Source organism: Leptidea sinapis, chromosome 14 (assembly GCF_905404315.1).
Source record: "Leptidea sinapis chromosome 14, ilLepSina1.1, whole genome shotgun sequence".
NCBI classification, from domain to species: Eukaryota; Metazoa; Arthropoda; class Insecta; order Lepidoptera; family Pieridae; genus Leptidea; species Leptidea sinapis.
The window spans coordinates 10,475,956-10,503,466 of NC_066278.1; the positions used below are offsets into that span (position 1 = coordinate 10,475,956).

A 27,511-nucleotide genomic window follows, 5' to 3' on the forward strand; every position below is an offset into this window, starting at 1 on the left:
AAAATAATTTAAAATTTTAGGGAGTATGCAATCTATTAGCGATATAGGCCTATAAAAAATTTCCGCAAGTACCCGTTATTAATTTAAATATAATTATTTTTATGATGTAAATTGCACCGATGTTTTTTGTAGGTCATTTTAAAGGAAATTATATGTAAGGAACCGTAACAGTTTGAAATTGTAGTCTCGAAAATGTTGACGAGTACCTACGTCTACCTTGAATTTCGCGAAAGGTCACGAGTCGAATCCTACTCGGATGAGCAGCGTTCTGAAGATGAAGGTTTTCAACTAGTTTGTGTTGCTTGTGATGACATACCAATGTAGACGTGGTCGCTTATTATTGGCCTGATGAGAATGGTCGCTTAGAGTGCCATGGAGAATGGCTCGGAGTTTCTTTGCGAGATCGAAACAGAAATGAGGAGACCCAAAGTCATCGACATAGCCCGGATGATTGCGAAACTGAAGTGGCAGTGGACATTGCACACACCTCGAAGGATTTCATGATTGGGGCATTAAAGTCATCGAATGGCAAACACTTATCAGAAGACGCTGTGTTGGTAGTACACAAAATGGACCGACGATCTGGTCAAGATCGCCGGCATAGGCTGGATGAAGGCACCGCAGGACCGATCGTCGTGATCTTGTGAGGAGACCTTCCGCCAGCAGTGGACCTCTATCGGCTGAAATGGCGGCAGAGCAACTGTAATTCTTCTGGTGGTGCAAGAGAATGTGGTCGGTCCCATAAATAAAATTTTAAGGCGGTTTTGTGCAATTATCTGAGCCAAAAAGGTGCCAAAAAAATAAACTCATGTGAGAAATATGAAATAAAAAACACAGTATCCTTTTACAATGTATGAAAACATTTTACTATTATAATAAGCCAACTAGCCTAAATATTATGTCGACAATAATCAAGGATCTACATTCCTTTTTAACATAAAAAATTACTTTATACACGAAACAATTAAAAAAAAACATTTTCACAATTATTACATTTGATGACATGTGAGTGAAGTGAGAAACGGTTCAATAATATTCCGATATACAACATCAACGTGGTATCTACAGAATCACTGTATTTGGCTCTTGTAATAAGGCTTTTTACGGCCGCTCCCTATATTCAATCACAATTGAGATTGATATTTCAATTTATTGGGCGTGAAGCCCGTAGCACACCTCCGCAGCGATTATGTATGTAAGACAAGCGAAACTGTCTGTTATAACGCATAGATTAGACTATAATTATCTCTTTCCCGCGCGGTTTCGTCGATCCGCTCCGACGTTGCCACACTTCTGCGCTCCGGCCGCCATTTTGTTGGGGTGCCGCGTTTATTCCTGTTTGTGGATGTCAACAAAAATAAATAGCAAAACTATATTTTTTACATAAAATGAACGTCGATTTACGAAAAAGTCAATTCAAGCTGTCAGAAATAGACCTACTTATTCTTTATTAATTATTAAATCAGGCAGAATATAATTGATATCATGACTGTTTCGCATGACGATTCTTAGCAGTTCCGCTACTCAAAACTACACTTGTCGCAGCAGCATTCATTCACCGGTTTCACTATTCATATTTCGCAGCAGAGGTGAGCTTTAGTATCTTTTCTATGGAAAGTCAAATTAATTTATTTAGATCGGCATTTAAAAATTTAGATTTAGAAAATAGGTACGATTGAAAAAGCTTGAGATGTAGATGGATTGACCGATGAAAATGACAATATAATCTTTAATTATTGGTTAAATATTGAATGAAGCCGTTTTGAATATCAAAGAAGACGGGATTAAGTTATAGACAAGACAAAATTATATAACCATGTCTAAGACAAAACCTTGGAATCAATTATCATATTAGTAATTATTGTATACCTACTATAGAAATGTAATATTATTATATTTCGAAACAAAATTTCTACGTCTACATTAAAATAATCCAATATATCACAGGCATACAATTCACACTGAATATTTTAAGTTTCTTTACAAATATCTAATTCTATGTACACTTCAAGAAAAGAGAGTGGTAAGTTAAGGAATTGAGTTATGTTAAGAGAAATAGCTGGTATGAGGGTGAAATCCAAATTATCTCTTCACAATTCGATAGCGCCTGGTTCACAAAATCTCTAACCATCTATGCTGCCAATAACATTTAATATATGAGAAAAACACTAGGTGAAAACAATAAATTTATAAATATTATTATGAATTAGAACTACTTTAATTTTAAGTATAATCACGAAAAAATAATGTATTAACATTTTCAAAAAACTATTATGTAAGTATTTTACTTCCTTAATGGTATTCACTGGTCTTGTAATAACTGGATAAGTTTATTGACAAGACGTGGAATTTGAAGAAGCGTTTTAAACTAGCATATCGTAAAATAAAAATTATTGTATAGAGTAAATCAAAATAAAGCAGCAACTAAAAACCTTATGTTTAAGAGTTATCGAAAGTAATTGAAAATTCTGCACATAAATATTTACGTTTACAGTTTCCTGGGTGATACTATATACACAATAGAAAATACGATAGATACAAACATATGTTTGGTATTTTTAATCATATCATTAAAATTTTTGACATATAGTTTGACAAATAACGAAATAAATAGATAAAATAAACAACGAGTATCATACACACTTGCGAGGAAAAAGCATGGCCACACAGCAACAAATGCGATACAAACAAAATATCAAAATTATGGAAAAACGCGCGCAAGTTTTTTTTTGTACACGCCAAATGAAAGATGATTGACATTACATATAGCCATACAGCCTACTTCAAAATTATAAATTTAGTGATAAAATGCATATATTTTATAACAAATTATTGTGAATTATAAATGATTTTTCGTATTAATTAGACGCACATTTATTCCAAAAATGTAAATGGATTTTTAGCGACATTAAACCTCTTTCTTGTTGCACAAAAATCTTTGAAAATGCTCCGTTTTACTCTCATATAGTCTGCAGTTAGGTACTAACTTAACTTTGTAGCGATAATTCTATTATGCACTTGTGTTTAAAAATATTATGCACGTGTGTGCTATTGTTCGGTTTATGGCCCTAAGAACGACGCAAGTGTGTTGTTAAAACTATTACGACCAACTTGACATTTCACGCAATACAGCCTCCAGAATAATTACAAAAGCAGGTCTTGTGTACTGTTTTATAATAATAAAGGAGGGGAGGATGATAGCAACATCACCTGTTTATAACAAAGACAATAACCATGTAAACTGTATCCATATGTTTTACAGGTCTAGATACTTATAACGTTCAGTTTGGACAGGTAAATGTAAAGCTCTATATAATACACAATATTGATGGAGAAATATATAGGTCTAGATAATAAAATACAATATTGATGGAGAGATTATAGATCTAGATAGTAAAATACAATATTGTTGGGAAGATGTTATAGATCTAGATAGTAAAACACAATATTGTTGGAGAGATTATAGATCTAGATAGTAAAATACAATATTGTTGGGGAGATGTTATAGATCTAGATAATAAAACACAATATTGATGGAGAGATTATAGATCTAGATAATAAAACACAATATTGATGGAGAGATTATAGATCTAGATAATAAAATACAATATTGTTGGGGAGATGTTATAGATCTAGATAATAAAATACAATATTGATGGAGAGATTATAGATCTAGATAGTAAAATACAATATTGTTGGGGAGATGTTATAGATCTAGATAATAAAATACAATATTGATGGAGAGATTATAGATCCAGATAGTAAAATACAATATTGTTGGGGAGATGTTATAGATCTAGATAATAAAACACAATATTGTTGGGGAGATGTATAGGTCTAGATAATAAAACACAATATTGATGGAGAGATTATAGATCTAGATAGTAAAACAATATATAGTTGGGGAGATGTATAGATTTATATAATAAAACACAATATTGATGGAGAAATATATAGGTCTAGATAATAAAACACAATATTGATGGAGAAATATATAGGTCTAGATAGTAAAACAATATATAGTTGGGGAGATGTATAGATCTAGATAATAAAACACAATATTGATGGAGAAATATATAGGTCTAGATAATAACGCACAATATAGTTGGGGAGTTGTATAAGTCCAGATATTAACGCATAATGATAGTGAGATTTATTGATTTACGGCCGTTCCCAATATTCAGTCCATCTCCGGTTGTGGCCTACTTGTGAGATAAAAATCGTAACTATCGTTGACTTTTCTGTCCCAATAAACTTATCGATGGTAACTCACCTTATCCGTATATGCTGTCTGTCAATGGGATGATGTATAGCTTACTAGCGATTGAAGTTTGTATGGAATTTGCAATTCACGCGTCCCAGTATAAGGCGATAAGAATGACTAATCGAGTATATTGGGACAGCTTCAGATTATTGACAGCTAATTACTGACACTAGAGGGTAGTAATTTATCTCTATTTGTAGATAGTATATTGGGAACGGCCGTTAGTCAATAACGTACAATCCCTCGCTAGATGGTCATTACGTAGAGCTCTACACACAGATGATACGTTAGGACTAGAAGGTTGTGCAGGCGTTGCCGTCAAAGTCAATGGTGCCGCCGTAGACCGGCGCTTCATTCCCAAGGGCACCCTGCCAGGCGTTGTACAACGATGGCAGGAAGTCGTTGAACATAGCGCGTGGCTCGCGAGAAGGAATACTATTTGCGCGGACCACCTAGAAACACAATAATATAAGATGCATTAGAGACATTTAAAAAAGATATTATTATTAGATATAAAGTGTTTTAGACAAGCGCCGCTCACACGCTTGCAAGACGAGAGTTATCACAAAAGCCTTGTCCACATTTTATAGCCTATACACATTGAAGCCGTCGCTGCCCGCAGTTACAATAAAACCCGTCGAACAGCATTATATTACAAATTTTGCTTGTTAGATAGAAATTTATTAATTTAGAAGCCATGTGATCAATTCTCGCGTTCCGTGCGAGAGTTCTTTCAAACTGAGCCAACCGTTCGAGTGACGTATCGCTGATAAAATCTTGTATACTTTCTAATTCAACTCTCAGGTTGTGGTTTCAGTTTTAGTTGTCCCAGAAGTTAGGGTTATCGTTTTAAAAACATAACAAAATGTGATGTATTCGTCATTTGCCATACATAGTCCATACTTCCAATAATCATAATTCGTGTATAACAATGACGTTCTATACTTATAGACAATGCACCTCATACAAGATCAAAGCCAAAATATGGCACCATGCCACATATAACACCATAATAACCTTCGACTGCTATGTCTGTACATTTCTGCATTTACTCCAGTTTTTAAAAATATTATTGGTCAATAGGCAGCAATGTAAACACTATTTAAGATTCAGCTGCTTATTTTGAATTTAGAACCCGATTTGGACAGTGACATCGGTGGAGTAGCAGTTAGGTATTTTTTAAAACCCAGTCGAAAAAGAGGGTTGCTATTAGTTTTACGTTCGTCGGCCTGTCCCTATTGTCCAATCAATATCAGTTCAGTCGGAGGCTTTTTACGTTTTTAATAAAAAATTACACTTATATTATAAAGAGGTAAGTTTGTATGTTTATTTATTGGCTTGTGTTTATATTTGTTACTCCTTTACGTTCTAAATGAGAGAAAGTAATACTCAAATATAATATTTTTATTTACATAAAATATTTAGTTAAACTGGTTATTTAAATGTTAAGTTTCTTGAATTAAATAAAATTTGTCTTTTTTACTTAGATATCTTTTCCAGGGTATCTTTTTGGTCTAGTGTAAGCGGACATCAACATATATTTGTATGACAGCTTTTGTCAAATTTTAAATGTGGTTAAATCCAAAAAACTGAAATCCTTTAGTGGTGAAATATAAATATGCTTATTTAGTTTGTAAATTTCTTCACATCTCTCTCTTGCTACCAACTGGCGTCAATTCTCTTTCACTATCCCGTGTACGGGAAAGCTGAAAAATATTAGCTTTTACATATTTGCGATGTAAATGAGTATCTTCCGTGATAACGTGTAAATAGCACTAGTATGTAATTGTTCACGTTCTTGTAAGCCGTTCACATTAAACAAAATACAATATTGCTAATCATTGTTCATTAGACCTTTAAAAATTACGTATGTACGTAGTTACAGACCTACCTTGGCTAACACCGACTCCAAAAATAACAATAATTATTACTAGAATTAGATTTAGAATAAGATTGTATAAAAATACGCAATTATTTTAATACATTTTAGTGCATATTATATCTATTGTTTTGGAATAGTTTTTTTGAAGTCGGTTGTTTTTTTGTTATTTTTTTTTTAGTTTTTTAGTGAATCTGAACTACACTATCTAATAATTTGTCAAAATTTGTGTAGGTCTACTTAATTTTGCAATGCAGCAATGAGCGTAAGTGCATTGCAATTTTATTACTGACAGTTCTGCCACAGATCGCACCCTTACTGTAAGTCGTTAAGGAGTTCCATTGATCATCATATTTTACTACGACAATTACTTGACCATAACGACGTTACGGTAGGTGACTCAAATATCCATAAATATATAGATATGATAGCATAAAAGAGATTCGGCCTAGTATCGTTAATTTGCTCCTAAGAATTGAAGAGTTCCGTTTGTCATGGATCCCATAAGCAGATCCTAACCAAACTACCTTTGAAGTATCCTTCCCAATAAAAAAATAATTATCGACATCTGTCGGCGCGATATGGAGTTATTCCTAAATTTGATGTGCATATTCCTTATAGCAAATTTAACACTTTTATGGGTTTCTCATGGTTGCCATTATCAGATCTGGACCAATGCATGGGATTAATTACAATGGGACACGGGAATCACCAGATTTCAAATAAAAGAATAATGAAAATCGGTTCTCCCAGTCGTAACTTCTGAGGTAAAAAACATAAAAAAACATACCAACGCATTGAGAACCTCCTCCTTTTTTGAAGTCTGTTAAAAAGAGCGACTCTATTGTTTTCATTTCTGACTGTGCCCTTTCATCTGTCCCAGTCTGACAAGCGGGTCTTGTCTCGGGACATGTCAATAATTATACCATATTTAATGAAAAGATATTCGTTTTGTTAAATTACTTATGCTTTTGGCATACCAATCTTATTTAAATAAAATAACCTTACCGATGATAAGTCACACCATCTTTTTTTTGAGTCGTTAACGTATTATTTAAGCACATTTTAAAGCACACTTAGGCTTGTTGATAGACATACAGTTGACACACGACTAAGGAGAAAAGTGTGCTTTAAGTGTGTTTAAGCACACTTTTGCTGTTCCGTTATCAGACTGTGAATGATATATCCACATGTATAGAACGTCATTGGTGTATTATCATAAACAGGTCCGCTCTGAATTACCACTATATAATTACCAAAGCTGAGTATCCGCGTATTCATTATTATACTCATCTATACTAATATATAAAGCTGCAGTGTTTGTTTGTTTGAACGCGCTAATCTCTGGTACTACTGGTCCGATTTGAATGATTCTTTCAGTGTTGGGTAGTCCATCTATCGAGGAAGGCTATAGGCTATGTTTTTTTTTTCAAAATTAGGGATCCGTAATAAAATCGCTATTTTGTAACACAAGGTGTGAAATCGAAAACCTATTTTTGCGTGCGCTGCAAAAACTATTGACAATAGAACAAAATGATGTACAGGCTATAATATAGGCAATATTTTATTACTTATAAAACTATCGCGTGAATTATACTTTATATGGCAAAACAACGTTTGCCGGGTCAGCTAGTAAAATTTATTTTTATAACAAAAGTAATAACTAAATAAACAATAAGATTATCCTAATTACTACTTTATTAACAATAAAGAAAACTCAAATCATTTGGATAATTATGGATTTCCGCAAAGTAACGCCTACTTCAATAAAATTTCTAATTACTACTGTTAATCTACCACTGAATTCCTCCAGTGTAGTAAAACATAATTTACTATTTTCATTTACGATCTGGTAGAGTGGGTCTCAATGTGTTCTGTGCCATTATATGATATATCACTACTTCCTTTTTAATATATTTATTTGTAAGAATTACATTTTTGCGGCCATTCCGAAATGCGTCAAAGAGTTGTGAAGAAATTTACAAACTAAATAAGCATATTTATATTTCACCACCGAAGGATTTCAGTTTTTTGGATTTAACCACATTTAAAATTTGACAAAAGCTGTCATACAAATATATGTTGATGTCCGTACCCTGGAAAAGATATCTAAGTCTAAAAGACAAATTTTATTTAATTCAAGAAACTTAACATTTAAATAACCAGTTTAACTAAATATTTTATGTAAACAAAAATATTATGTTTGAGTATTATTATCTGTATCAGTATCTCTCATTTAGAACGTAAAGAAGTAAGAAATATAAACACAAGCCAATTTATAAACATACAAACTTACCTCTTTATAATATAAGTGTCATTTTTTATTAAAAACGTAAAAAACAAACGACGGACAACTCGGGTCACCTGGTGTTAAGTGATCACTGCCGCCCACATTCTATTGTTCGCCGAAGGAATCACAGGAGCGTTGCAGGCCTTTAAGGAAGGTGTACGCGCATTTTTTGAAGGTACCTCACAAGGAAGCCCATTGCACAGCTTTGTGGTATGAAGAAAGTTCATTAAAAACCGCAATGTGGAAGACCCTTCACCCATCGAGAAGGTGGGGATGACATTCTTATTTGTAACGTTTCATGCGGAGGTAGAATCCGGAAGTATTATTAATATTGGTATTACTTCACAAAGGCTGACTCTTGTATTTTAGAAATTGTAATATGAAGACAAAATGTTGACTTGTTAAATTTTTTTATCATATTTTTATTACAATTCGGTTCTATTATATTTCAACTGGTTTTAACATTTGATAGTGTGTGACTAATATCATTATTATTGTGCGACTAGTACTTCTAATCTATATGACTACCCTTTTCAGTTGTGCCTATTAATTTGACATATTGTATGCAATGTTAGTGTTAAATAGAAATTATAATAAATAAATAAAATAAATTATTTTACCCTTTTAGTACATAATTATATTACCTTTTCCAAGCCTTCAAAGGTAGGGTCCCACTGTTTCCGTGGCATCCATATCTTAATATCATTGTCCAGGCCGCTGGTGGCCAGTACTGGGAACCTTGGATGTGCCTCTATACAGTTTACCTGAAAATTATATCACTGAGTTATTGGGACAATTAAAAGTATATGTATAGTTTTCCCAGTGGGAGACTCCTTTGCACAGGATGCCGGCTAGATTATGGGTACCACAACGGTGCCTATTTCAAAGCAGTAATGTGTAAACATTACCGTGTTTCGATCTGAAGGTCGCCGTAGCTAGTTAAATTACTGGGCTAATGAGACAACATCTTATGTCTCAAGGTGTCGTCACCTTGAGACATAAGATGCCACTTTGCCACTCAGAATTTTTGGGTTTTTCTAGAATCCTGAGCGGCACTGCATTGTAATGGGCAGGGCGTATAAATTACCATCAGCTGAACGTCCTGACCGTCGCGTACATTATTGTCATTAAAAAATATGTTATAATGATACTATCAAAGTTGGAGGTTATGATTATTTTCTTCGTATTATTACCAGTTTTCTATCATAATACTTAAGATCTCTCTTTAAATATTCTATACCAATAGACAAAATTAAGCCGTATACAAATAAACCCGAAATATGGTACATGCCACTAATTCCGCCATGTTAAGCTTAGACTGCTGTATCTATACATTTCCGCATTTACTCCAGTTGTTTAAAATTATCTTGTTCAATAAGCAGCAATGTAAAACATTTATTCAGTTCAGATTTGGTGCGGACAGTGACAGTTGACACACGACTAAGGGCTGTGTTTACATTGTCTTTAAGCACACTTTTGCCGTTCCGCTATCAGACTGCAACTGATATGTCCTTATATGTGTTTAGTCATAGGTCTGTAAGTTGTCGTCATATCTTGAAGAATATGCTTCCAATTAAGCTTACACATAAGAATTTGTTATTTTTAAAGTGATATCCCTCACTTTTGGGATAAATTAAATTATAACCAAAATTTATGAACGATGCGTGCAACATGCGAACTCTCGGGTTCCGTCCGAGCGCTCCAACTGAGCCAATAGTGACGTATAGTTCGTAAATCTTGGCATGTCTTGTTCAAATCAAAATGTAAAGTAGATCCTGTAGTTGGAGACAAAACCTGAGACTCACCACGCCACTAGTGTCTCCCTTCACCCACTGCACGATGGCCTCCGAGTGCTTCTCCCATATGAAGATGTGCGAGCAGTCGGAACCCGATACGACGTACTCGCTGTTGGCACCGAAGAACGATACGCCCTTGTACGTCGCACTATTCCTGTGCCCGCTGTATTTATGCGAATACCCGCATTTATCGCCCATTGAATGTCTGCATTAAAACAATAAGAATTGAAGTTATACTTCTTTAGGCGCGTTATGAAATGATGAGAGTGAAATTTTAAGATGCGCGCGCATCAGTGTAACACAAAAGTAACAGGGTGAAGTTGGTTCCTAAAATTTTGTGACGTTTGCGGCATTCGTTATTTTATTTTTTTTTGGTTTCTTCGTCCATTATTAGGATAGGCAAAGGGTTCAAGCCGTACAGCCGTATTCGTTATTTAACAATTAATTGTCAAAACCATCGTTGCAAGATTTTTACAAATCAAATCAAAATAACTTTATTCATGTAGGTCACGGAAACGACACTTATGAATGTCAATAAAATATTTTTTTTAAAGAAACTCATTGCCACTCTTTTATATCAATATTTACATTTCCATTGATTTACAAATCATTTCAATTACAATATAATATGTAAAATGATGCAACAAACATACTACACATACATACATACAATATTGTTCTTTCTTCAAACGTAGAATAGTAGTAATAATAGTAGCACGAGGAATAAATAATTTTAAGGATTTTTGCTTTGTTAGGCCAAAGAGGTATAAATTCTTGCGTGCACACATAAGTACATACACACTTTTTTTTGTGTATATAGAAACAGGACTTAATATACTGAAAGTAGATCCCACTTAACACTATACTAACTAGAATTTAACGGATTAACTTCAAAGTGTAACATTAAATAAAAATCTGTCAGTAGGTTAAGATACGGTAAACTATTACAATTTTTTTAGTAAGATTCTTATTATACATTGAATGTAGATATCATTTCATAATATACTAAAGGGCGATTTAAAGGCAAACTTCAAGATGTCGTAGAAAACTTATGCAGTTGTAAAATTCACTCATCATTTTTCGCCGACGCGCTACAAGTAACCAAAATTTTTACAATACATAAATGTATATATACATATCTATACTAATATTATAAAGCTGCAGTGTTTGTTTGTTTGTTTGAACGCGCTAATCTCTGGTACTACTGGTCCGATTTGAATGATTCTTTCAGTGTTGGGTAGTCCATTTATCGAGGAAGGCTATATATGTTTTTTTTTTTCAAAATTAGGGATCCGTAATAAAATAGGTATTTTGTAACACAAGGTGTAAAATCGAAAACCTATTTTTGCGTGCGCTGCAAAAACTATTGACAATAGAACAAAATGATGTACAGGCTATAATATAGGCAATATTTTATTACTTATAAAACTATCGCGTGAATTATACTTTATATGGCAAAACGTTTGCCGGGTCAGCTAGTATATATATATATATATATATGACAGTTCCTAGTTCCAGTGGTTAGTGTCCCTGCCTATTGAGATAGAGATCCCGGGTTCGAATCCCGGTAGGTGCAGTCATTTATATGATGAATCGTTGTCTTGCACCCATAGTACAGGCTATGTCTAGTTTAAGGCAAGATAATTTGTGTAAGAGTGTGTTAATATTATTATTATATGAACAAATAACATTCTATGAATTAAAGAAAAAATAAAAATAGTAAAAGAAAAGATACTAATGCTATACAAACATGGAGAGATTATTTTAATAACTTAAAAATGATAACAAACGTTCCGAAAGTTCTCAGCAAACATTGGGACGTATATTCCTAACACAGATATTATGAACTTCCTAACTCCTATACTTATAATATCTAAATATTTATCCAATCCTAGTTCCAACTGAACTCAAAATTTTATAAATTTTAAAAGAAAAGATAAACATAGTGATGTGGATATACGCATTTACGTAAATGCGCACTAGTATAAGTGTATATATAAAAAGAATTGTAAAATTAAAAAGTGGGAGGTTCCTTTGCATAGGATGGCGGCTAGATTATGGGTACCACAAGTGCGCCTATTTCTGCCGTAAAGCAGTAATGTGTAAGCATAATTGTGTTTAGGCCTGAAGTAGTAACTAGTGAAATTAATGGGCAAATGAGACTTAACATCTAATGTCTCAAGGTGACGAGCGCAATTGTAGTGCCACTCAGAAATTTTGGGGTTTTTCAAGAATCTGAACGTCCTGCTCATCTCGTCCCTTATTTTCATAAAAAAAAAAACATCAAAATGTAAATTTTCCTGCAACAGAAGTAGAGTATTACTTTTCGTATACGTCGGTTCGAGCGTCGAAGAGATAGATGTCTTCATCGTTGTATGAGCCCAGGATCTCGGAGCCGTCGTGACTGTACACGGCGCTAGTGAGGTGCATCATATGGGACACCATCTTCGGCGAACCTATACCCTGTAAACAGAAATAATAATGATGTTTTAACAAGAAATTCCAAGTCGGCGAGGTCTTGTACTAATGTTGAAACAAATACAAGGGATAGTGTGGAAAAAAAAATATATTTCACGAATGGTTAGGTGTATGAGATAAATAGGAATTTACAAATGGTGGCGCCATTTTCCCTAACTCCATTTTATGGTTAACATTATTACAGGCAGTGTTTTGGTAACCAATCAAAAATAAGTGCCTAATGTAACGGAACGAAACAACGAATGTATAATCTAAAGTGGTGGTATTTAAACGGAATAATAAGTGAGAGTGAGACGGTTCATGAGTGAACAGGCACGCAAACGACGCCGTGTAAAGGTGGGGGGATAACAGTTTGTTTCCGCGGCCTGACGACATATATGGATTTTTACTCGTTGTTATAAATAATTACTAAAAATAAGACTAATAGTAAACTTTTGTGTGTTCTTTTTATGAAGATAAGCGACGAGACGAGCAGGGAGTACAGTTGACGGTAACTGATACGCCTTGCCCATTACAATGCAGTGCCGGTCAGGATTCTTAAAGAACTCAAAAATTATGAGCGGTGCTTCAAATGCACTCGCCACCTTGAGACAAGATATTAAGTTTCATTTGCCCAGTAATTTCAGTAGCTACGGCGCCCTTCAGATCGAAACACAATAATGTTTACACATGACTGCTCCACGGCAGAAATGGGCGCCGCTGTGGTACCCATAATCTAGCAGGCATCCTGTGCAAAAGGAGCCTCCCACTGGTGTTTGATGAATACCGCTCTAGGGTGAGTATTGAATAGCACATAAGTCTTATTTTAATATAACTTAGCTGTAGAACATTCGATACCAGAGTTAGTTGTTTTAAAAAATAGAAATCACATCGATTACAGCTTTCCATGCAAACATATTATTGATCTCAACGTGTTTGTAATATAATTAGTTTAGTAATGTTTTTAATTGATTATAATATAGTGCTTGCTTTTGTTATAATTTGTATACTTCGTTCTGCTTTGCCACGTCGACAGTTTCGCCACTAAGCACCAAGGAGGTATCTCTCCTCCTTTGTGCGATTATTATACTAGGCATGAGGGTTCCGTATTCTGAAAAAAAAATTAGGAAAACGGTTGATCCTAACACGCAACACACACACACACATACATACAGAAGTACGGAAACCATCGCGGGAATAGTTAGAGAAGCTTCCTGAGACCTTAAAACGTTGAGATCTGATGATCCGATTTTTGAAAATTTGCAAGCGGGAAGATAAAAAGGAGCTTAATGTAAAAATGGGCCGCCAATCGTTGGTTTATAATTCCAGGTTTGAGCCTGATTTGGTGTTTGTGTTTCTTGGGGACGTCACTCCACTTCGAGCGTTTCCCACTGCAGGCGTGTCGCAGCACTTGGAAGAGCACCGCATCCAGATCGCCAGACGGGACTCATCAGGCGACTCGCAGGATAGTACCAACTGCAGCAAGTTACGATAGAACCTACCGCGACCTTTAAAAAATTGTGTTACCATATCGAATTTTATGATAAACCTTTGTTGAAAATTGCTATTGTTTTGTTTTTTAATTAATTTTAAAAACATCAACCGGTAGTTGTCGCACTATTTCAGAGATAAAGAAAAAGACGTTATTTATCCTTGATAGATAAGTAATCGACAAAGTTAAACTTCAAGTCCTTACCGAGTCCAGAATCCAGTATCAAATAGATAAATAGTTATTTGCATTATAACAATGTTAGTGTCAAAAGTAGCCGCCATTTTGGGTAATTTATTTATTTATTTGGATCAGCAACATAACATATATTACACATTTATATAAACTTATGCTAGGTACAATTCTGATACATGAAACAATATGAAAGATAAACACATATTTCGATGGTAACAGTGTGGTTATTGTTGGTATTACTAAAACTGAATTTCCCAATCAGCAACACTCTAATGGTTCAATAATAGGTACAAGTGTAATTTTTTTGAATAATCATTTGGGTCGGTTTCCGTCAAAAGTTCAAGAAATTTTAAAAAGCTTATTACTTAGATATTGGTTTCTTATAAATCGAGGGCATGACTCCTAGAGCTTAGAGAAAAGTCGTGAACTTTTCTCTAAGTCTCGTAGTTTCTGACTTGGCCATCACCGCCCATTACGCAAAACACCATCCTGTATATATGAAATTCTCGTATCACAATGTTAGTTGCCATACTCCTCTGAAACGGCTTGATCGATTTTAATGAAATTTTATTGTATATTCGGTAGGTCTGAGACGAGATCATTTGCAATTTTTTATTAATTTATATGACAAAACAACGTTTTCCTGGTCTTCTTAATTATGAAGCTGATTATTATACCGTAAGTACCTATACAAGAAAATAAAATATATTTTTTCCTTATTCAGTGATTGTGCTATTACATTTCGACGCAAAACATGACTTTCTTATATTTACTTTAAACATTTCAAATAATATTTACTCGAACTGGAACGCGCAGTACTCGCGAGTGTTGACTTATAAGCACGGGCCGGTCGGAACTCAACTATGTTATTTAATATATATAAATATGTTTACAACACAATATCTCGGAAACTAGTTGAAGTATCGAAATATTTTTTAAACACAATTTATACATTTTCTATAGATAATACGAAAAACTAAAAACAAAAAAAATATGTGTACTTTCTTCATTGAAACAGAGCTCACCAAGGCTGAGGATGTAGGGAGGTATTGATCAATTGAATATGTATATAAGCGCGGTATTTCTAGGACGATACGATTTGGGTACTTTAAAAACAGTAACGCTCCTGTGATCCCTTTGGTGTTGAAAGAGAATGTGGGTGGCAGTGATCACTTAACATCAGGTGACCCTCATTTGTCGTCCTCTTCTAGAAAAAGGTAATATTTAAGATTTTTTTATGAAAGTAAGGGACGAGACGAGCAGGACGTTCAGCTGACGGTAGTTGTAACGCCCTGCCCATTAAATGCAGTGCCGCTCAGGATTCTTGATAAACTCAAAAATTCTAATGGGCACTACAACTTCGCTCATCACCTTGAGATATAAGATATTGTTCAATTTCACTAGCCACGGCGCCCTTCCGACCAAAATACAGTAATGCTCACACATTACTGCTTCACGGCAGAAATATTCGCCGTTGTGGTACCCATCATCTAGCCGGCATCCTGTGCAAAGGAGCCTCCCACTGTTAAAACATCCAGTAACAGCTAACACTGACCTTTAGAGGAAACCTAGCGCAGTACATGTGGAGCGGGGTGGTTGGCTTCCTCTGGTCATAGACACGTAGAAACTTGTTCCTTCCCGCCACCAGCAGCTCGTGAGAGTTGATGGGATGGCCGGTGATGCTGTACAACGGGATGGGAAGTTCATCCACCACGCGAAACAGTCTGAAATAGTAAGAAATATAAAGTCGAGGACGACTTCCCACACGTGTGACCTTTAACTAAGTCATATGGTTATGGAAAACGAGGACAGGCGTGCGTACGGGTCACCGGAAGTGATCATCACATCACATTCTCTTGCAACACGCAACACGGAAGGTGTATGCGCTTTTTTGAAGGTACCCATGTCATACAAATGATTTAAGTTCTCTTTAGTGTTAATTCCGCCAATATTTGTTTTTAAAACAATTCGACACGTGTTTCGAGACTCCTCGTGCCAGATTTTGGCGAGACAACACGTCCTGAGGATGCCTCGTGTAGAGGCGAAACACGTGTCCAATTGTTTTAAAAGCAAATATTGGCGGAATTAACACTAAAAAGAACTTAAATCATTTGTATAATTATGGACTTCCGCAAAGTAACGCCCAATTCAATAAATAGTACCCATGTCGTATCGACCGGATTATTCGACAGGTTAGTTGTTCGTGGAAGAAGTTCCTTGAAAACCGCGCTGCGGAGGAACGCCACATGGTGGGAATGATAGTCTAATTTGTGGCGTGTCGTGCGAAGGTGGACTACGGTGGCAGGAATCAGGTCATATTGTTATATTAATCTACTGTATAGAATTAGTGTAAGACCTTTTGATAAAAGAAATTAACAGATCTATTTCTATTAATCTTAATATACAGGGTGTCCCAAAACTCAACGATAACCTGGTACCGGGCGAGAGGCCAAGGTATACCAGTTATGAAAAAGATAAGAAAAAAAATCTATGTCACTTAGTCAAGCGATGATAGACATTTTTCGAAAATGTTAAAAATTTGACACCCTTTGTCGCATTTTTAGGTACTGTGATCGCAATTTTCACAATTTTACAGTGATTTTTTTAATAATGTTATCTCAATTAACAGTGCTATTAATGGTAACCACAAATGAAAGTAATAATAATTGTTAACTAAGTAAAATAAATTAAATTTTGACGAGTTATGGTTTATAAAATTTATGTCAGTCAACTTTGACACTCTACGTTGGAAAAAAAATGTACTACACTACCTATGGCAAGTTTTTTTAAAAGATGGTCCATTTAGTCTAGGTTTCAAAATAGTACAACACTTGCCACTTTTCTTGCCAATAAAACTGCTATTTCGTATTTTTTGCGAAAGGAACTCATGGAAAATTTAATCAAAATAAAATGGTAAATTATCGTAACACTTTATTATCCTCCTAAAATTAAAGCAGATGCTCAAATTGTTTCCCTCTAGCACGAATACAAGCTCTGCATCGCCTCAGAAATGACCTGTTCACCAGTCTTGCAAATCTCCTCGCATTGATTTCTTCTGATGCTGCATCAATTTTTAAGCGCAATTCTGTTACATTTTGAATTGGTTTTGAGTAGACCTTTTTTTTATGCATCCCCAGTAAAAAAAATCTACTGGATTCAGGTCTGGGGACTGAGGGGCCATGAAATTGGTCCAAGGCGTCCGATCCATTTACCAGGATATAATTCGTTTAAATATTCTCTTACAGGCCGGGCATAATGTGCTGGGCAACCAAAATTTTATTTATTTTACTTAGTTAACAATGATTATTACTTTCATTTGTGGTTACCATTAATAGCACTGTTAATTGAGATAACATTATTAAAAAAATCACTGTAAAATTGTGAAAATTGCGATCACAGTACCTAAAAATGCGACAAAGGGTGTCAAATTTTTTACATTTTCGAAAAATGTCTATCATCGCTTGACTAAGTGACATAGATTTTTTTTTCTTATTTTTTTCATAACTGGTATACCTTGGCCTCTCGCCCGGTACCAGGTTATCGTTGAGTTTTGGGACACCCTGTATATAAATCTCGTCTTAATATATATAAATCTCGTGTCACAATGTTTGTCCTCAATGGACTCTTAAACTAATGAACGGATTAAAATGGGGATTACTTCATCGAGTGCAGTTTAGTCTAATTTGAGAGATAGGATAGTTTTTATTTCGATTTGGGACCCATAATTATTTTTATTTCAAATATTTGTTTTGCATGGACATATTTTCTATGAGAGATTTTATTGACGCACGGTTTGACAGTTCTGCTGTGAAACAATTACATTATAGTTAACAATAGGGAGCAATGACGTTCTATACATAATATAGAACGTCATTCACAGAGCATATTTTACAGAATAATTCTTAGTGTTATGAAATATTACTGACAAAATTCGTAAAAAAAACAGTATTTTATTTATCATGCACAGAACAACGTCTGTCGGGTCAGCTAGTAATCTATATATATAAAAATGAATTTCTGTTCTTTAGTCTCGCTAAAACTCGAGATCAGCTGGACCGATTTGCCAAATTTTGGTCTTGAATTATTTGTGGAAGTTCAGAGAAGGTTTAAAACGTGAATAAATATTAAAATGTTCGGAATTAAAAAAGAAAACAACAATTTTGTTTTTCCTTTAATGTGTCCCCCGTCGTTCAGAAATTAAATTTAAATAATACTTTAAAATGAATAACTAATTAGGATCAGAACTTAATTTTAGCTACCAATAGTTGGCAGAATAGCTATAGATGTTAACTATGATGGCAATACAACGTTTGCTAGGTCAGCTCATAACAGTCAACAAAATAATTACTTTAGAAACTTTGTAGAACTAAGCGTATGTGCAGAGTTTATCCTGTGACCACACATATTTCATATAATATAATATATAAATTTATATAAGAGGGGGTCAAATTCGCAACAGGCTTACGTGATGAAACGTGGTGAGACAATAGTTCATGGACATCCACTACACTATAGATGAAGAGATGTGTTGCCGGCCTTTAGGTATTGTCAAAGAACGGTCACACGACAAAAGAAACCTTTTTTGTCGTTTATGTATAAGCTTGGCTCTTTCTGGTTAAACAATATGTTATGTTTTTAAAGTGGTAACCCTCACTTCTAGGATTAGAGCTAGAGAGTTGAACAAAGCAAACATAATTTTATAACGAGGCGGTACTCGAACGGTTAGCTCAGTTGGTTAGAGCATCGGCACGGAACGCCGGAGGTCGTGGGTTCGAATCTCGCATCGTTCATAAAATTTTGTTTTTCAAATTTTATTTGTCTTTTTGGTTAATTTTTAGCCCATTCCACGACATTCAAAAAAATGGCCTTGACAGAAGATACAAGGTGCTTTCGCCAGTCGTGTACGACACCTCCAGTACTGAAGGCGGCATATAAAAATGTAATATAGTGCAACATGTTTCCGGAGGCCTGCTTTTATGGTGTCGCCGTTCTCACTCAGTCTGTTGCAACACCAAAACTATCCTGAGTGTCTTTTTGGGTCGTTGGGAGGCTTTAATTATATCTAGGTTACTACAACAAGATTGTAAGAACACTACTAACAAAGAAATGGATCTTATGTAAAATAATTGCTATTTTTTCAATGAAAATAAGGAAAGACACGAGCAGGACGTACAGCTGATAGTAATTATTGATACGCATTGCCCATTGCAATGCAGTGCCGCTCAGGATTCTGAAAAAAAAAACCATAAATTCTGCGCGGCACTACAATTGCGCACGTCACCTGGAGACAAGATTTTAAGTCTCATTTGCCCATGAGTTTCACTAGCTACGCCCTTCAGACCGAAACACAGTAATGTTTAGACATTACTGCTTCAGTGTAGAGATAGGCGAGATTGTGGTACCCATAAACTTAGCCGGCATCCTGTGCAAAGGAGCCTTCCACTGGTTAATTTATGGCAGTACTTCGAAAAGTTGGTTTTTACAAAGGACTAAGTACACTCCGTCCACCCATTTATTTAACTGTGACAGCCTAGTGAAACTCTCTAATAAAAAAGCGATTCACTCGATTGAAAGTGTAGTCATTGACAGATTGACAGATGACGGCTATAATCTTGAAAAAAAACGGAGATAGCCGAAATCCATTACGTTCTAAGCAACTGTTCGCTTTAAATTTAGTCGGATTATACTTCGTGGCCAATCGCGATAATGTAATTACTATTATTTCAAACTTCTGTCAAATGACTGCATGTTTCATACTAGAGTTAATTTCAATTTTTACTTTGGCAGTCTCGCCTCTTATTGCGTAGTATTTACACCCTTTTTGAAACCTAATAAGAAGACAAAAATAAGAAATGCTTTATCGACGCTGTTTATTTTACAATAGTGAAGGGGTGCTCTTCGCTCTAATTTTAATCGATATCGAAACACATTCAGCCCGCAAATTATTTAACGAATATAAAATGTGGCTGTGTTATTTTGATTTTTCAGCAGTGAAACGATTTCAGTAAAACAACAGGCATTTTACGAAATTTTTCTTGATGTTATGAAATATTATTGGCAAATTAAAAAAAAAAAACAGTTTTTTTATTTATGACTCAACAGACCAACGTGTATCGGATCAGCTAGTGATAATATAATAATATATTGACACATTTTTCACACAAATTATCTTGCCCCAAGTTAAGCATATATAGCCTGTGTTATGGGTTACAAGACAATGATATATTTAATACAATATACTTACTTAAACATACATAAATACATTTAAACATCTATGACACGGAAACAAACATCCATATTCATCATATAAATGCTTGCATCTACCGGGATTCGAAATTGGGACCTCTTGCATAGTAGGTAGGATCGCTAACCACTCGGCTATACAGGTCGTCAGATGATATTACGGTTCAGTGATGTTATATAGGGTGAGTGTATTATAGGGTAGGTTCAGGTTTGGTCTTAATATATTTATTAATTTGTGAATTGATTAGCATCCGAACTAGGTAGTTATTTGTAATATAGTAGCTTTTTATATTTAGTAGGTATTTTCTGCCTGGTGTTGGGTAGTCCTATTTCATTTTACCTTGTTTTAAATTGTAATAATATTCTAATAATTGTAATATGTTGTAGTAATGTTTTAAATTCAAAGTTTTTCCCATTGCTTGTGTTTAGTTTAATGTTCGTATTAAATTTGTATATTTATAGCGTATAAGTGTTGGGACAGTTACGAAGTCACAATTGCTCAAGCGGAAGATCGGCGCTGAGCATGCATAATATGTGTGCCAGCATATGCCGAGCTTGAACTTATTTGCGTTGCGAACGTTCCTAGTCTTTTAATAAGTGTTTTATTGTTTAATTTCAAATTTAATTTAATTTAAGTGTGTTTTTTAGCTGCAAATAAAATATTTTATTATTATATAGTTACTTTTGACCGCGTTCCTCGCGCACGTCGCTACGAATAACTACGGCGTCCTCGCCGGCGGAGATTACGATATGCGGGTCGGCGGGAGACACGTGGACCTTGTGAGCGGCGCGGGAATGAGTCGCCAGGCGGCGGCGGGAACAACTGGCGCCGGTAGAACTGGACGGACATTGCAGAAGACGGACCTGGACAATTCAAATGTTTTTTTTTAAATTAAAATAAGGGACGAGACGAGCAGGACGTTCAGCTGATGGTATGTTTGTTTTTTTAATTTTATTTTAAATTAAATAAGTACACTTTCAACTTATTAATATATCTTGCCAAACTTTAACAGTTTGTTGGCAAGTTAATGCGCTTAAAAAACATTTAATTATGTGTACATACTTAACTACTACTTACTTTAATCTAAACTATTTGGACTTACAACTAAACATTATTAGAATTATTAATATTAGACAAAAGAAAACATTTACTAAATCTATATACTAAATTAGAATATAGCATTGTTGAATAACATTGAACAACATTCAGTGAGAGTTATTCAATGCTATTCAACAGCGCATTTTTCATCTTAAATTTAACTGCATTTTTATTTAGTTTGGGAACACTCCTCAGCCACGCTATCTCGTTGTATATGACTGGCACCACATATTCATTCAATCTTTTGCCGTAGTAATTTTTAATCTTTGGAACCATGAACTTTCCCTCCCTCACGCTTCTGGAGTTATAAAAATAAATTGATATGCCCTGCCCATTACAATCCAGTGCCGCTCAGGATTATTGAAAAACCCAATAATTCTGAGCGGCACTACAATTGCTCTCGTCACCTTGAGACATAAGATGTTGTCTCATTTGCCCAGTAATTTCACTAGCTACGGCACCCTTCAGTCCGAAACTCAGTAATATTAAAACATTACTGCTTCACGGCAGAAATAGGTGCCGTTGTGGTACCCATAATCTAGGCATCCTGCTCAAAGGAGTCTCCCACTGGTATTTTTTAATGATGATGAAGAGGTAACTTACTTCCATGGTCAATGGCAAATGATCGTTGATCGCCTAATCACATTACTATTAACAACCGGTTACAGAGTTGCTACAGAGTTAGTACTCAAGTCACAAACAAATTGAAATATTTTTTTTTCCAAATAGGATTTAAAATCACTTATAGAACATCAAAAACTACCGTTCATTTATATTATTACATTTTTGAAATAGGGTGCCTAAGAACCGGGCTATTTTTTTTTTAACTTACGAGGGGAGGTCAAAAAGTTCGCGGAATGACTGGGAAAAAAGATGAAATGATACATTATGTTATTTTTCCTTTTCAATATATTCCCCCTTAACACGAATACATTTTTGGGATCTGGCATATAACTTATTAATACCGTCGAAAAAATAGGTTTTGTCTTGGGCGTCAAAATACGCCGAAATCGCCGACTTGACTTCATCATCGTCTCTAAATTTTTTTCCACGCAGCTCTTTCTTCATCTTTGGGAATAAATAAAAATCGCTAGGGGCCAGGTCTGGACTGTAGGGTGGATGGCGTAGTTGTTCAAAACCGCATCGATGAATGGCAGCCGTCGCAACATGACTCGTGTGAACGGGCGCGTTGTCGTGCAAAAGGAGTACACCTTTTGTCAGTTTTCCTCTTCTTTTTTCTTTAATAGCTTCTTTTAATCGGTCCAATAGGGAAGCGTAGTACTCTCCCGTTATAGAAACACCACGTTCTTTATAATCGATCAAAAGAATACCTTCAGTATCCCAAAAAATAGTCGCCATGATCTTTCCGGCCGATTGCGACACTTTAAATTTTTTTGGGGGTGGTGTGCCTTTTTTGTGCCACTGCATCGACTCCTGCTTTGACTCAGGCTCATAGTGGTGAACCCAAGTTTCATCACCGGTTACAATTCGGGCCATAATTTCTTCCCTAACTTCTCCACAGCGGTCCAAATACTCGCGGGAACAGTTGACGCGCTCACGTTTTTGCAGCGGCGTGAGCATTCTCGGGACCCACCTTGAACACACTTTACTCATGCCAAGATGTTGATGAAGAATATTTAAAATTGTGGTTTCTGATACTCCAACTGATGCTGCAAGTTGTTTCTTCTTCAACCTTCCGTCTTCCAATACAAGTTTTTCAACTTTTTCAATGATTTCCGGCGTAGTGGCCTCAATGGGCCGTCCAGGTCGAGGATCATCTTCAATTGACTCCCTTCCTTGCTTGAAAAGGCCGTGCCATTTGTAAATCATGGTTTTACCAGGAGCAGAGTCTCCGTAAACAGCTAACATCTCTTGCAAAATAGTTTGAGGCGTTTTTCCTTGTTTGGTGAGGAACTTTACGACGGCGCGATGTTCAATTTTCTCCATAGTGGCTAGTTTGTTCCCGATTTACTTGTTCACTCGTTTGTAACTCGAAAGCTAATGACCCAATTAGGCTAGAAATTGGCATATATAGTAATTATGAGTTACTCAAGTAGCGGCTACCTGGAGGAGCGACCTCACCCCCGCCAACCCCGCCATTCCGCGAACTTTTTGACCGCCCCTCGTAGTTACAATATACCTTAAATACATATCACTGCCCTAGTGCGTAAAGATTATCATGTATACAATATTCCTAATTTTTTTAAGGCATTGATATTATTTGTAGGAAGAAAATGCGAAATATGTCTTAATGTTAAGTTTATTTTTAAAAATGATTTCCTTTGTTAGTACCTACATAAATAAAAAACTGTGACAAAAATATATACACCATTATTTTTTTATGACAATAAGGGACGAGACGAGCAGGACGTTCAGCTGATGGTAATTGATAAGCTCTGCCCATTACAATCCAGTGCCGCCGGATTATTGAAAAATCAAAAAATTCTGAGCGGCACTACAATTGCGCACTTTACCTTGAGACATAAGATGTTAAGTCTCATTTGCCCACTGATTTCACTAGCTACGGCGCCCTTCAGACCTTAACACAATAATGCTTACACATTACTGCATCACGGCTCAAATAACACACCATTTAGTATAAGTTTTTTTTCCCCATTTCTTGGCCTGCAATTAAGTATAAGTTAAAATTATTTCTAGTGTTTGGCAAGTACACAGACAATAAATACCTCTCATTTATGCTAATACGTACTCCTTTTATTCACTACGGAACTATCAGTACTAACCTGGCCATCCCTTGCGCATGTAACAATATTAAGTTGCGTTTGAGAATTCAAATGTAGAAACTTGCTTTGGAACACATTTGTTTTGTGTCCAGTTTTCAAGTTCTGTAGTGGAATATTTCTTGACCAGTCCCAAACTATTACATTCAAATCATCTGACCCAGATGCCAGTCGGTGTCCTGTGAAATAACAATTACAACTTATAAGATATCTAATATATAAAATTCTCGTGTCATGGGTGTTAAACATTGAACTCCTCCGAAACGGGTTGACAGATTCTCATGAAATTTTGAGTGCATATTGGGTAGGTCTGAGAATCGGACAACACCTATTTTTGATCCCCCAAAATGTTAAGGGTGGTCCACACGAATTTTTTTTTTATTTTTTTTGTCTTTTTTTTAATTTATTGATTATGAGTCACAATTAAAAAATACATACAACTTCAAATTTTCACACATCTACGATCAACAGTTATTTTTAATTGCGATTTTAATATCGGCAATACGTTTGGTGGGACAGCTAGTTTACTCTATATAAGAGTAAAATAAAAAATGTATAATTGAGATAGCTAGGCATTCCACAGTTGGAAAATTTTTGTTTCAATTCAGAAAACAAATTTTATATAGCATATCAAGAATGTCATTATTAATTAACTCAGCAAAACGGTAGCCGCCATTATTTTGCCGACGACCTGTATAGCCGAGTGGTTAGCGATCCTACCTACTAAGCTAGGGGTACCGGGTTCGAATCCCGGTAGGTGCAAGCATTTATATGATGAATATAGATGTTTTGTTTCCGAGTCATGGATGTTTAAATGTATTTATGTATGTTTAAGTAAGTATATATTATTAAATATATCATTGTCTTGTAACCCATCAACACAGGCTATATATGCTTAACTTGGAGCACAATAATTTGTGTAAAAAGTGTGTCAATATTATTATTATTATTTTACGTCATAACGTAAAAGCGCTCTTACACTAAGTCCGATCCGAATCCGATCCGTAACCGTGAAAATACGGTCCGGTGTAGTCATAGAACTATTTCTAATGGTTGACGGAAAGAAATCGTATGACTGAAGCCGGATCTATTGCGTAAACTACAATAGAAATAGTTCTACGACTACTTCGGACCGTATTTTCACGGATACAGATCGGATTCGAATCCTCTTGGAGTTGAAGCCTATCATGTATTTAGCTGATAGTTTTACTGTCCATTATGTGTTTGTTGTAATTCTGTTATGTGTACCTATTAAATATATTAATAAATATGTGTAAATACTGCATGGAGATCTTGTCTTAGTATTTATATGGGTTCTTTTTTATATTATTTTTATTAACAATAAATTAAAAATAGTATAATATTAATAATCTTGCAAGAACTTGGAGGAATGTAGGGAGGAAGTAAGGAATGTTAATTTTTTTTGTTATTTTTATTAAAATTTGAGATACTCAGTCTCAAATATCGACCGGATACTGCTAAATATAATAGCCAGCATATAAAACTTTTACACTACATCTAATATATAAAATACTCGTGTCATGGTGTTAAACTTTGAACTCCTCCGAAACGGCTTGACCGATTCTCATGATATTTTGAGTGCATATTGCGTAGGTCTGAGAATCGGACAACATCTATTATTCATCCGCCTAAATGTTAAGGGTGGTCCACACGAATTTTTTTTTTAATTTTTTTGTAATGTTTTTTAAATTTGTTTGATTATGAGTCAGCATTAAAAATACATACAGCTTCAAATTTTCACCCATCTACGATCAACAGTTACTTTTGTATCGCGATTTTAATATCGGCAATACAACCGTTGCTGGGTCAGCTAGTCTTACATATAAAATTCTCGTGTCACGGTGTAACGTAATTGAACTCGTCCGAAACGGCTCAACCGATTTTCGTGAATCTTAGCGTGCATATCGGCTAGGGTGGAGAATCGGACAACATCTATTTTCCATCCCCCTAAATGTTAAGCGTGGTCCCCTAATTTTGTTTTTAATTATTTTCGACAAAATTTTTTGTTTTTATTTTTTTATGATACAACAAAAAAATACATACTCGTACAACCCTAAATTTTAAAACCTCTACGATCAACCTATTTTTGTATCGCAATTTATATAATACTCTATTCCATCCACAGATCCGCAATAGGGTTGCAAGATGGCAATCGAATACAATAATTGTAGTACAATATAAATATTTGGTAGCTCTAAGAATCGGTTGCATCCCTAAATTTTTTTTAAATTACTTTATATGGCAATACAACGTTTGCTGGGTCAGCAAGTTAATCTTATATATGAAAAAAAAAAATTACCCTCAGGGTGAAAGTTAATGGAGTTTACACAGCCTTTATGTTTAACTAAAGAATTATATTTAGCCATCCTGTATACTGCATGAAGAGACCCATAGAATTTCCTTTCAAATATCACATCTTCTTTGATCGTTTTACCCGCGGGGAAGGTCAGGCCCATCTCTCTGTTTATTATTTCTGCAAAATAACATATATAGAATTAGTGTTGTGGTTGGTCTGTGGTTATATGTGGTGTCCAAATGTTGTGAGCCTAAATAATAAAGATAAATAAATAGTAAATTATACGGTTAAGATCGTCCTCAATCAATTCGACACATGTTTCATCTCTGCACGAGGCATCCTCAGGAGATGTTGACTCGCCAAATTCTGGCACGAGCATCGTTTTAGGCTAACAACATTCGGATAATTATGGTATGGATTTCTATGTTCTTATGTTGTTGTGTGTTATTACTCTATCACGGAAGCATTCAAATTATACATTATTTTTTCGCTTTCGTGTTCCGGGGACTAAGCTGTTCGTGTGCGTCAGAGTTTCCTATCAATTACCTCACACATGTTCTATGGGGTGGTGCTAAATATACAACAACTGACACTAAGACTTTTTAATTTTTACATATTTCTTACAGAAAGTACTAACGGAAGTTGTATTTGAAACCCGAGTCTTGTTATTGTTGACAGTGCCTCAGATCACACCCTGGTGATCCTGACAGCTAAAATCAATAGAAGTGTCCAATACCAATA

At 35.1% G+C, this 27,511-nt stretch overlaps 1 protein-coding gene across 1 annotated transcript in view; it reads right to left on the bottom strand.

Moving 5' to 3' along the window:
- Positions 1-837: 837 nt before the first annotated feature.
- Positions 838-27,511, bottom strand: part of LOC126967968 (DDB1- and CUL4-associated factor 8) — a 29,910-nt gene continuing 3,236 nt past the window's right edge. Inside the window, exons 4-11 of the mRNA XM_050812697.1 lie at positions 26,774-26,947; positions 24,457-24,632; positions 21,296-21,477; positions 15,926-16,094; positions 12,553-12,692; positions 10,239-10,434; positions 9,078-9,197; positions 838-4,716 (exon numbers count right to left, since the gene is read on the bottom strand). Of these exons, the coding sequence (XP_050668654.1) occupies positions 4,558-4,716; positions 9,078-9,197; positions 10,239-10,434; positions 12,553-12,692; positions 15,926-16,094; positions 21,296-21,477; positions 24,457-24,632; positions 26,774-26,947 (1,316 nt within the window). The 3' untranslated portion in view covers positions 838-4,557. The remainder of the gene's footprint in view (positions 4,717-9,077; positions 9,198-10,238; positions 10,435-12,552; positions 12,693-15,925; positions 16,095-21,295; positions 21,478-24,456; positions 24,633-26,773; positions 26,948-27,511) is intronic.